The 12,872-nt window shown below is 36.4% G+C and overlaps 2 protein-coding genes across 2 annotated transcripts; both read left to right on the top strand.

The window, feature by feature from the left end:
- Nucleotides 1-401: 401 nt before the first annotated feature.
- Nucleotides 402-1,817, top strand: LOC104603911 (mitochondrial arginine transporter BAC1-like). Its single transcript, XM_088902216.1, has 5 exons — nucleotides 402-500; nucleotides 674-752; nucleotides 830-1,199; nucleotides 1,274-1,372; nucleotides 1,458-1,817. The coding sequence occupies exons 3-5, from the start codon at nucleotides 954-956 to the stop codon at nucleotides 1,590-1,592; spliced, it is 480 nt and encodes a 159-aa protein (XP_088758342.1). The 5' UTR covers nucleotides 402-500; nucleotides 674-752; nucleotides 830-953; the 3' UTR covers nucleotides 1,593-1,817.
- A 1,354-nt stretch (nucleotides 1,818-3,171) lies between these two features.
- On the top strand, nucleotides 3,172-7,067 carry LOC104604072 (aspartyl protease family protein At5g10770-like). The gene is made up of 2 exons (XM_010268303.2): nucleotides 3,172-3,325; nucleotides 5,560-7,067. Exons 1-2 carry the CDS (start codon nucleotides 3,199-3,201, stop codon nucleotides 6,843-6,845), a joined length of 1,413 nt encoding a protein of 470 aa, XP_010266605.1. The 5' UTR covers nucleotides 3,172-3,198; the 3' UTR covers nucleotides 6,846-7,067.
- The last annotated feature ends 5,805 nt before the right edge of the window (nucleotides 7,068-12,872 follow it).

Below are 12,872 nucleotides of genomic sequence, written 5' to 3'. Positions count from 1 at the left end.
TCCTGCATGTGGTACATAAAATACTGTCTTCCTAAGTTTAGCTAATAGCATATTATTATTATTTTTGGTAGAAAGCTAATAGCATAATAGAGTTTTGTAAACGTTTACCATGATATTCATTAATAGAAAAAATACCAGTATTGTTGTTAAGAAGGGAGTTCCATCTCATTTTAAACAAGCTGTACTGCATTGATTTGATATCTCTGCATCTATTTCTTTTCATTTTTTTTTTTTTTTGGGGGGGGGGGGTTGCTATTAGTGCATCTGCATCTAGTGGTTCTTTTCATGTCAGATGGTCTAAACAGTACTTGTATCTGTGAATTTATAATATAGTTGAGAAACCTAAACCTTTTCCATAATTTTGATTCTAAATAATGAAGTGTGGTTATGCTATTTTACAGGTTAGAGGACTATATCGAGGTGCAACTTCTTTTATTGGAGTGGCAGTCGAAAGTTCAATTCTTTTTGGCATTTATTCCCAAACCAAAAAATCACTTCAGGTTTTTCTCTGTCATAGAGTGATTGAATATGCTGTTCATTGATTTTTTTCAACACCGAAACAAGTTGTTGCAGGCTATAACCTCATTAGTTGATGTTGCATATATTTTTACTTACAAAAGTTAATTTTAATCCCTGGTTAATTAAACACTTGTACTATGTCTTGTTTGTGAAGGGAGAATTGAATAGCAGTAAGCCACAACTTCAGTTTATCATTCCTTCAGCAGCTTATGGCGGAGCTATAATCAGCTTAGGTGAATTGCTGCCCTCCTGTATTTCAATTGTCTGTTGGCCATATCTCTGCATCTGACACTGAGATCTTCCAGTGTAGGATGCAAGTTCAAGGGACTGATTCGCTTGTTGGAAAATGTGACAAATACAGTAGTCCTCTTGATTGTGCTGTTAAAACAATTAAGAGTGAGGGGGTAAGATAATATCTCTGTTTACTTTGAAACATGGAGAATGATGTGATTGGTACTTATTGTCATCTATATTCTCAGCTTAAGGGTATATTTCGTGGAGGTACTGCAACTTTATTGAGAGGATCTGTTGGAAATGCGATCTTCTTCAGCACTTATGAGTATACACGTTACTACATGTACATGCAAGTGAATTCTGCTTCATCTGTCTATAGCTATCTGCCAAATATATTGATTGATGCAGGGATTGGTACAATCACTGGTGGGCTTGGTGGTGTTGCAGTAAGTATTTGACAACTTAATGCATATAAGAATCATATGAGACTGGATTTCACAATATTTGGTCTTCTTGACAGTACTGGTCCGTGGTTCTACCCTTTGATGTGGCAAAGACTGTTATTCATACTGCACCCGATTCAACTTCTAGTAGAAATCCATTTCGCATACTGAGCTCGGTAATATGTAGTTCTTTTCCTCCCCCTGGAATCCTGGATGTTCAAACCACCTTATGGCACATTCTTATCAGGGCTGTTTCTATAGATATACAGGATGAAGGGAATTAAAGGATGCTACACTGGCATTGGTCCCACATTAGCAAGAGCATTTCCTGCAAATGCTGCTGCAATTGTTGCATTGGAGCTCACTGCCAAACTTTTAGGGATTAGGCTCGATTGAAGGCTTATTTGATGATAGTGACTTCCATTATGCTCCTGTCCTCATCCTAATAGCAAACGTGCACTTCTCCAATGGAAAATCATTCAAGTGGCTTGGCAATTTTGTTTTCATGAGTTTTGTTCTTGTTTGATGCAATATTTAGGTACTGTGTTGAACTACCATGAATTTGTTCATGTTTTATTAGATATAATTCATAAATCATAATTGTTAGTGAGGATGATTTGATTTTAAAGATGTCATAAGAGGGAAGTTCTTATGACAGAACCGGTTTAATTTAATTACATGAATTCCCAATGTGTGTATATGTTGAAAATATATAATTAGTGGATGTTTTTGAGGCTTTTTTAACAGGGGCAGAATTAGAAATTTTGGCTGATTCCGATTCCAGCTTCTAATTGAACCAAACAGCAGGAATTAGAATCCAATTCCGATTCCTGACTTAAATGTCAGGAATAGACCATTCCGATTCTGATTCCGGAGGATTCCGATTCTGGCCGTGAACCAAAGGGACCCTAAGATTTTTCATTCAAGGTTTGGGCTGTGAAAAAGCAAAATTGAGGCAAAATGTAAACCAGAACAATGTAAAAGCCAAAACACACACTTATCCAATGTCCAATCCATTGACAAGGTGGGTGAGCTTTTAGGAAAGAGAAGAATGGCAGCTGGTAGTCTGGAAGGTGGTATTCAGCACAGTAGCCACGAGAGACGAATGTAGTTTCGTGGGCAACACTAGTGGGATGATTAGAAGAATTAATTCGGCTACCTCACTAATAAAGATTGTATCAACAAGACTCAAGCTTGTGATACACATTTTACACTATAAATCGAAAATGCAAATTAAGGTCTATATATTGAAGATTATACAGCTCTCGCAAAATTACTGAAACTCTCATTCTCATAAACAATCTGTATTTTGGAGTAGTTGTTCAAAGCTTCGGAATAATTTGTTCAGTCTGGACCACACCACTATGACAATATATGGTTCCTTTGAAGTTTAGTTCCCTGTTCTGAATGTAAAGTTAAGTAATAAATAACAACCCTTGCTGTACTTCTTCATTCTGCACCTCAAAAATTATAGTGGTAGCGATCGATGACAAACTCGATAGATGAGAGTTTCTCTTTCCAAACTGAGCCTTAATGATTTGTTTTATATATACTTGTTTTCTAGTCTAGTAAAATGATGACCAATGTTTTATTTTACAACGATTGGTTGTTCTCCATAGAGATCTGGATCCAACTTTCATTTGTGATGAGCATTTATTTGTCTTGATCCGACGACCTACAGTCAACCATATCCCAACCATATGGATATATGTAGGGAAATTCCAAATTCCAATTTTACTGCTCATTCATTTGTCTGGGAAATAATGGTATATAGACTAGAAAAAGTAAAGAGTTAACTCTCGGGTGAATTTACTCAAAGTCTTTCGCAAGTCTTCTTTTTTTTTTTTTTTTGCAAAAGCGATATTAATATTGCTTTCAGTTCCCCTGCCTAAACGGTAAAGCCAGATAAATTAAATGCTTATTCCTGGCCCTATGAATTCATCCCCTACCTCTATAAATAGCAGTATAGCAGCAGCAATTGTTACACAAGTGCAAGCCAATCATGGCCATTCTTCATACTTGTTTCCTTAGAGCTCTCCTATGCTCTCCTCTTCCTTTGCTTATCTTCTTCAGTTGGTATAATGTTGAGGCCTATGGAGGAGCAATAAATTGTTCATCGCCCCTTAAAGGTAAATATGGAATTTTCGTTGTTGTTGCTTAGAGGAAATTAGACTGCATATTTGTGCTAGTGCACTTCTGTTCTCCATCTAAGTGTCTGTTTGGGAGGGTCCTGCAGCAGTTTCTAGCATTGCAAAGTAAGTTTCACATGGAAAGCCATGAAGTTATATTTGGTGAAAACCATTGAAAGCTAAAAAATAAAATTACTGTTGTTGAGTTGAAAAATCAACTTTCTGATGAAATTAATTTTAGTAGCTTTTCTAAAGCTATTCAACCAAAGCTGAAGCCCTCCCAAATGGGTTCTAAAATATGTCTCACACAGCTGTAGAACACCCATCAAATTCAGCCAATAAACATGTGGAGGAGAGCTGAAGTGATCATTCCAAAAGGCAACCTCTCTTAATATGCATTTTTTATTACTAGTAATTGTGCACGTGGCAATTTTTCATGACGACGATAATAATAAATGATAAATTTCCAAAATTTTTTATATATATATTTTTTATATTTCTATGTTTATACAAATTACTTATTTGTCACACTTATTTTTTTTATATGATGAATATATGATAGTAGAGATGTGTCTGAATATTTTCTATAATGTTTTTGTATTATTTTTATACTTTTGTGTTTTTCTTGTGTTTTTTAATTTTTATTATTTAATTATGACATCAAAGATTGGCACATTCGACCCAAAAAGTTAAATTCATGACTCACTACCAAATAGGAAAATAACTTCATTTTTAGATTGGTTTTAAATTTGTATTTTATTTCCTTCATCAATAAAATCAATTATTCATTGTTACACTTATTTTCTTTAATATGGTTAATTAATATAAAATATTAGAGATATGCCCAAATGTTTTCTACATAGTTTATATATTTTTTGTGTTTCTATCATTTTTTAATTTTTATTATTTAATTATGACATCATGGGTTGACACATTTGACATCAAAGATTGAATTGTTGATCTACCATCAAATAGGAAAATAATTTCACTTGCGGGTTAGTTTTAAATTTTGTATTTTATTTCTATTATTAATAAAAGTTAAAAATAATTCTTGTTTATTGTGTTTAACTTTTCATATAATTAATATAGAATATTAGCGATGTATCCAAATGTTTTCTACAAAGTTTCTAGTTTTCTATATTTTTTGTATTTATATCTTTTTTAATATTTATTGTTTAGCTATGAAATCAAGGGTTGACACATGATCTGAAAGGTTAATAAGTGCCTAAATGTTTTTTACAATTTTTTGTATTATTACATAATGTTTTTTGCGTTTTGTGTATTTTTTTTTATATTTTTATTTAATTATGATATCAAGGGTTGAAACGTTTGAGTTAATAGATTTAATTGTTGACCTGCCACCACAAAAATATCTTTTATTTGTGGATAGATTTTAAATTTATATTTTATTCCAACATTAGTAAAAATAATTATTTATTGCACTTATTTTTCTTTAATATGATGAATACAAAAATTAAGGGATGTTCCCAATTTTCTATATTTTTTGTATTTATATCTTATGGCATCTTGAATTGATCCATTTGACCTAGATGTTGAATTATTGCTTACTCTCCACAAGGATGGAAGAAGAATAATTCCATTTTGGATCAATTCTAAAAAATATGTATGTTATATACTCATATTGCTAAAAGTATTGAATATAGATCGATCCAATTAATAGAATTAATGTATTGGTATTGGTGAATACAAATAGATATGGACCAAATTCAAGAATACAAGACATAATAATGAGAGAGGTTGAATAAGGAGAAAACTTGTAATTCAAATTATATTTTTGTCCTTACAATTAGATATGGACCAAATCAAAGATTTAGAGTATGCTAAACAAACAAAAGTTTCACTCTCTCATTCACACTTTTTTTTTTATAATAGTTTAGATATAGATTGTCCCTACTTCAATCTGACATTTCAATAAAGAGTTTGTACACAATAATGAAGCCAGCTGTTTTGTTAAATGTGTTGCAAGAGAGTCCCAATCTCCTCCCAACAAAAACTGTTCCAACATGATCCGTGTATGGTAAGATGTGCGTACACAGATCATATTGGAAGAGCGTTGGGACAGTTTTGGTTGGAAGGAGATCGATCGATCCCTACTCATTGCAAGAAGCATATAAAAGCTGTTTAGTGATCTAGATTGATAATTGCTTGCTAGGTTTGGATCCTTTTGTCACATATATACCTGCCTGACGAGGTTGCTTAATTTAATTCATCAGGTTTCAATCATTCTGGAAAGTTGCAATTAATAGACAAATATGGGCCCTGTTCGCCACTAAGCACACAAGGGAAGACGATTCCCAGGCTGCAGGAAATCTTCCTCCTAGATGAACTCCGAGTTCGCTCCATTCATTCCTTAATCAACAATCAGCAACATCCTCTTGGAGACTCCAAGGCTACAGTACTTCCTACCAAGTCTGGCGTCGCCCTTGGAACTGGGAATTACATTGTTAGCATCGGACTGGGCACACCGAAGCAAGATTTTATGGTGGCTATGGACACTGGTAGCGACCTCACTTGGATTCAATGCCAACCATGTCCAAATAGTCCAACCTGCTATGAACAATCGGGGCCCACCTTCGACCCTTCCAAGTCATCATCTTATTCCGGCATCACATGTGGTTCAGCCGAGTGCTCTCATGTCTACTCGGCCACATTCTACTCTCCTCCCTGCAACTCTGCTTGCATTTACGAAGCCCGTTATGGTGATCAATCCTTCTCTATCGGCCTCTTCGGACGAGAAACGCTCACGCTAACGCCCTCCGATGTCTTCCCTGGTTTTCAATTTGGGTGTGGTCAGAATAATAGTCTCAATGGTGCTGCAGTGGCGGGGCTTCTTGGTTTAGGGCGTACCCCAGTATCTCTGGTGTCTCAAACGGCAAGCACATACGGAAAAATTTTCTCTTATTGTCTCCCACGTTCAAAAAGCTCCATTGGGTACTTGGCTTTTGGTGACCAAACCAGTGCAACCTCCTCTTCTAACGTCAACTACACACAGTTGATACCAAATCCCGACGGTTACCCAAACTTCTATTACGTCTCATTAATAGGAATAAGTGTTGAGGGACAAAGATTGGCCATTGATCCTTCAGTGTTTACAACCCCTGGAACCATCATAGACTCTGGCACTGTTGTCACTCGCCTACCACCGTCGGCCTATGATGCCCTTCGGTCGGCCTTCCGGCAAGTAATGTCAGAGTCAAACTACCCGCTGGCGCCACCAATATCACCTTACGACACATGCTATGACTTGAGCGGTTACAACATAGACACAGTGAATGTACCTAGCATCGTCTTGCATTTTGATGGAGATACAGACCTCCAGGTGGACCCATTTTCAGGAGCTCTTGCTGTCCTAAGTGAATCTCAAGCTTGCTTGGCTTTTGCTGCAAACAGAGATGATAGCCAAATGGTCATCTTTGGCAACAGGCAACAACGGACATTTGAGGTGATTTATGATGTTCCTGGACAAAGGTTAGGATTTGCCGTTGGTACTTGCAACTAGCCAGTGACTGATAACTTGAGAGAGAGAAAGAGAGAGAGAGAGAGAGGTGATAAAATAAGTAAATAATGGCTATGTCATAATTAACCATAGATATATGTATTTGTCCTATATATCGAAGGTGATATGGTGTTGGGCACATTAGTGAATTGAATATTGGAAGGAATGTATTGTAATAAGTTGAAAGAATGTAGATGGGTATATTATATGTCATCCAATAATTAACACTTCTCTCTAAAACAACATTTTGATTAAATTTAATTAACTATATTATTAGACTTTAGATTCTAATTATGTACAAGAACAATGTAAGTGATTCTGACTTGAACTCAACTCTACGACCACAATATTACAAAGAATTTCTTGAGTAACATTATATATAAGCGCTGGGTCTAGATAATCATGCATGCATCTTGGACGAGAAAATTTCAGGCTAATAGACTGGGTCTAGATAATCGCACCTTCTCCTTAAAGTATTTTGAAACTTGAAGAAATGGTCTCTCATTGATGTATGCATAATCAAGGTTTAAAATTTTGATAGATACAGGCCTTATCGTATCGTATTTTTGAAAAATCGATACAGGATACGCATGGAAATAAGATGTTTCATTTTTTTTCATGCATATCGGACCCATACTGGGGGTGTGTCGGAGTGTACTAGAGGTGTATTGGGGGCGTATTGGTAGCATATCGATAAAAAAGATACGGCCAAAAACTAAAAAAAAAAATTAAAGGGGGAAAACAAGCTTCTTTTCCCCGAAATAAGCCTTCTTTCACCCCTAAATGACTCTAGAACTCCAAACTTCATTCATAGAGTTCTAGATTTGCAAAAGTTTGCAAAAAACAAGTGTGAATCGTTATTTTTTTTAAATATTTTTCAATTTTGAAAAATATGGCAAAAATAGGTAAATTTTTTCAATCTTTTATAATATCTTATGATTTTTTTTCTTTAATGTTTAAATTTATGTTGATCTACATTTCTTACATTCAAAATCACAATTTTCTTTTGTGTTATCATTAGATTTATGGAAATTTCATGAAGATATTTGGGAAAAAATAAATTAACAAAAAATTTGAAAATGTAATTTTTTCTCTACCTATAAAGACTAAATATATTTTAGATTTATGGATTTATCTATCATATCCATAGAGCAATTGAAATTTCTTCTTTAATTTTTTTGATTTTTTATATTTTTAGAATTAAAAAAAGAACTAATAATTAATTATATTTTATCATTTGATCACAACAATTGAATATATTATAATTCTATGGATGATATATCATATCCATAGACCAATTGAAATTTCTTCTTTAATAATTATTTTTTTATTTTTATATTTTTAGAATTAAAAATAAATAAATAATTAATTATATTTTAACATTTGATCACAATGATTGAATATATTATTCTATGGATGATCTAACATATCCACAAACCAATTGAAATTTCTTCTTTAAAAACTATTTTTTGAATATATTATATAATGTTTATTTATTTTTTATAATTTTTGGAAATGAATAATAAATAATATTTATTTAAATAAAAAATAATTATTAATTATATTTTCACATAGAAGTCGTGCCAATGCATGTTTTATGGTTGCATAGGAGAGTTGGGTTTTTCTCATCCCATAAAACATTAAATCTTAAGAATTATAATTTATAAATTATAGTTAAGCATAGGATTTTTGGTGAAATTATAATTAGCTATAATATATTTCTTCATCAAACCACTAAAATATATTAATTTAATGTATATACACCTCATTGAGGTCTTATATTTAGTGTTACTGATATATTTTTATAAGTTATTAAAGTATTTATAGTGTTTCCAAGTGTATCTATGGATATCATAGTTTTTCTCCGATACGCATGTGTATCCAAGGTGTATCCTAATACATCTCTTAAAATTGCCTTTCCGGTACACTTGGCATTTCTGATACTTTGAACCTTGTGCATAATAATTATTTGTGAGTGAACACAGGGTCAACCAACATGTAGAGTATTACTCCTCTCACATATGATGTATGCATGGTGATGTGGTCAAAAAGCACCTAAGTCTCTGGAGCAACTTGGACATATCTTGTAAGAGGGAAAGCAAGGTCATGGGGCCTGAGGTGATATCCTGTGTTTGTAATTCCAACAATCAAGTCAGTTGTGTCGTGTGATCCAGAGGGTAGTTGGATATTCAGTGAATCATAAGTATGAATTAAATGCTAACCTGCCCCTTATATAGAATTCGAGATGCCTGTCAAAGCATATACGTGTCGATAGGACACTTGTCGTACCTTGAGACACCTAGAGCTTTCTTTGTCATGGTAAAGCTCGGGTTGGACACCTGGGACTCTACCAAGACACCTATTACCCGAACTTGGCCACATAGTGCTCAGCTCGGACATCTGTGGCCTAATTCAGACCATCTGGTATTTGGTCGAGATACTTGGAACTCGGCTTGGGCACATGGAGCCTAATCAGGGCTACCTGTTGCATGTATTGGCCACTTGGTGCTTAGCTATGACATGTTGTGGTGATCTGTCCTCCACATTCCCAATATATGAAGTGAGCCCGAGACCGGCTACCTAGCAGGCTACCCTATGTGTAGTGGTCTTATGGCATGTCCTGCCAGGTGGTTGCTTGATGGACAAGTGTTGGAATGTGGAGCTCTCTTGGAAGGAATCTTATTTTGACAGTGAGGTCTCCTCGTGGAGGTCGGAATTTCTTGTACACACGAGTTAAGAAGCCTAAAGCGGTTTTACATGTCGCCGAGGTGACTCTTATCCTCTGAGATGATGGTCAGATGATGAATTCCAAGTTGAAGGCAAGGTTGTGAGTCCACCTGAATGCACCACGTGTCTGGTAGTTCAGAGGTCGGATTTACTCTCATCACTTGCCCCCCCCCCCCTTCCAAAGCCGAGGTGACTAAGCTTAGGTGAAGGAAGTACCTAACTATGTCGCTTGTTTGGGTGTTAGCTCTTTTTTGACCCCTGCCCTTTTGTTTGGTGACATGTTTGGGGAGTCCTGTGAAGCATTCCAACTGGCACGCATGGTCATAAAATAGTGTCGACTAAGTATTTTCGGACTTAAAAAATGTGCTAAACTAATTTGGGACCTCAAGAATCCCAACGGCTATGAATCTAGACCGTTGATTTTGTCCGATCGCAGTCATTCGACGTCCACCCCTTTCAGCTATAAATAGAGGCCCCAAGGGGGGGGGACCATTTGCACTTTCATCCTTGGAGTGGTCCTATTGAGGTCGGAGAGCTCGCCCTCTAAAGCTTGGTTTGCCCCCGTTCAAGTTCTCTTGTCTTCGTTTTGGGCTTGTCCCAGGTAAGTCTCCTCTTCCCGAGTTCCTTTTCCATTTGTTTAATAGTTCCATGCTGAGTTCTATGGTGGAGGATTTTGTCGAGATGGAGAGAGCTGAGCAAGCATATAGGGAGGTCACGGAGTCGGCCTCTCAGGCTCGTAGGGATTCAGGGCAGCTCACCTGAATTCCCAACAAACACGTTTCCATCCCAAACTTGCTTATCATTAATCCTACGAAACCTTTCACTCCTTCTCAATCCACTTTGGCTAACCTACAAAGGATCTGGCTTCTTTATGGGGTCCCCAATGAGTTCTAGTTTAGACTCCCCACTCCCAATGAGGCCCCTTGGTATCATAGTGACAACATGGTCTACGTGTTCGAGCAGTACTTCATTGCAGGGTTAAGGTTCCCCTTACCTTGTATTATCACCGACATTTTTAGATTCTTCCCACCCATGATCCATGTGCTCTTTGAATTTCCATTACCACTTTTGGATTTCCAATGCAATGTAAACTGCCATCAACAAACTGTGAAAGTAGTGTAGTAGGTCTTATTTGTCTCATTGTTTGTTGAAGTATGCAAGGCTGTCCTATTATTCATTATTCCATAGTCGCTAAAGGCCTTCAACATATGAAATGAGATCATCTTTTGAGGGGTAAAGAAAAATTTCTCTGGCACAATCTATCACTTTTACAAAGTGTTATGTGGTTGGTTTCATGATTCCATTATAACCCATGCACCCAAGATGTATTTCCCCTGTTTAAACCAAACAAAGGTTGATTTTCTTCAATATTAATTATGTACTTCAATTGTCACATATTATGACCCAAATAGTAGGAAATATCAGATATATGTGGTTGTTTTCTGCTCTTCTAAAGACAGCTTGCTATGTACAAGCTCTACTTAGTTGATTAATCTTCTACATGCCTTATGTAGAGGGAGAGGGAGTTCAACTAAGAGGAGTGAGCTAGAGGGAGTTTGGTTGTGAGATAGAGGAAGAGAAAAAAAAGAAGAGAGAAAATTGAGAGAATGGTTCGATAATAGGGTTGATCGAACCTTGATCTATTTATAGATGACTAGGTTAAGTTTGAGTAGAATACAATTATTAGAGTTTGTGTACAACACTCAAGTTAAGAGATTAATTTGAGTTACAATAAAACTCTATTAGATAGAGTCTATCAAGATAAGGATCATGCGATGGACTTTAACATGAAGTCTATCACACGTATACGATTAGCAACAAGATATGTGGTGCCAATATTATCACACCAAATGACCGGTACCTCCGTTATTGTGAGACCTAGGTCCAGAAGTAAAGAACGAACCTAAAGCAGTTTAGTGGCAGCATTGGCATAGGCCTGGGATTTAGATTTCGTGCTTGACCAAGCAATGGTGGGCTGTTTCTTGGAGCTCCAAGAAATTAGGTTACGACCTAGGTAAATGAGATATCCTCCAGTGGATCACCGATCATATGGACACTTGGCCCAGTCATCATTGGAAAATGCCTCAAGAGTGAGAGGAGTAGAGGAGGAGGAGTGGAAATGAATTCCATGATCTGAGGTATGTTTTAGGTTTCATAGGATGCATTTGATAGCCGCCCAATGTTCTGTTATTGGAGTTTGAAGAAACTGACAAACTTTATTTACAAAAAATGAAATATCTAGTTGTGTGATAGTGAGGTATTAGAGGGCACCGACAATACTACGATATTTCGATGAATCTGAGAGAGAGGTCCCACTAAACTTAGACAGTTTTGAATTTACTACCATGGGGAAAGTCAGACGTTTGGCTTCAACCATGTTTGCTCGCTTTAGTAGTTCCAAAATGTATCGTTGTTAAGTAAGAACAATACCATGAGGTTGAGCCGAGATCTCAATGCTAAGAAAATAGTTGGCCGATCCAAGATTCTTTAAGGAGAAGGTGCGACACAGAAAGGAGACAAGAGATTCAAGAGCATATTCAGAGGATCCAGTTAGAAGTATATCATCAACATAGATCAACATATACATGGTAACCAAGTCCTTCTGGTAGATGAACAAAGAGGGGTCAAAGCAGACGACATGTGGAAACCCAATTGAAGTAGATGATGGTTGAGACAAGAATACCATGCTCGAGGAGCTTGACGGAGTCCGTACAAAGCCTTATGAAGTTTGCAAACATGGTGAGGAGCAGTGAAATCCTCAAGCCCTTTAGGTTGACAAACATAGATATCTTTAGAGACAAAGCCATTGAGAAAAGCATTATCAAAGTCCAATTGTTGTAAAGGCCACTTAAGAGTAGCGGAGAGAGCAGTAATATATGGATGGTGACGGGTTTGACAACTGAACTAAAGGTATCAATGAAGTCAATTCCTGGAACCTGATTAAAACCCTGAGCAACCAATCGTGCTTTACACCATTCAACAGAACCATCAGCTCGCTATTTAACTTTGTAGACCCACTTGGTGATCACATGCATATGAGGTTGATAAGGTACCAGAGTCCAAGTGTCATTAGCGACGAGAGCATTGAATTCTCTCGACATTGCCTCATGCCAATAGGGATCTTTAGCAGCCTTAGAGAAGCAATTGGGCTTGGAAACATCATCATGAAGAGTAGATAGAAGGGCCTATGGAATTGGGCAATGAATTGTAGTCTATGACTGAGCTGGTAGAGAACCTATGAGAGAGAGAGAGTGAGTATGGTATGCGTGCGAGCCGGAACCAGTCAAGTTGCATCAAGTAATT

This window comes from Nelumbo nucifera, chromosome 3, assembly GCF_055504915.1.
Source record: "Nelumbo nucifera cultivar China Antique chromosome 3, China Antique-T2T, whole genome shotgun sequence".
NCBI lineage: Eukaryota > Viridiplantae > Streptophyta > Magnoliopsida > Proteales > Nelumbonaceae > Nelumbo > Nelumbo nucifera.
Note: the sequence above shows the minus strand (reverse complement) of the source record. Positions and strands in the feature narration are given on the sequence as shown.

Excerpts from the sequence above, each read along its gene's own strand:
- LOC104604072 (XM_010268303.2), top strand. The coding sequence starts at position 3,199 with ATGGCCATTCTTCATACTTGTTTCCTTAGAGCTCTCCTATGCTCTCCT. Across the intron at positions 3,326-5,559 it reads TTGTTCATCGCCCCTTAAAG|GTTTCAATCATTCTGGAAAG; the intron begins GTAAATATGGAA and ends TTAATTCATCAG.
- LOC104603911 (XM_088902216.1), top strand. The coding sequence starts at position 954 with ATGGAGAATGATGTGATTGGTACTTATTGTCATCTATATTCTCAGCTT. Across the intron at positions 1,200-1,273 it reads GTGGGCTTGGTGGTGTTGCA|TACTGGTCCGTGGTTCTACC; the intron begins GTAAGTATTTGA and ends TCTTCTTGACAG. Across the intron at positions 1,373-1,457 it reads CATTTCGCATACTGAGCTCG|ATATACAGGATGAAGGGAAT; the intron begins GTAATATGTAGT and ends CTGTTTCTATAG.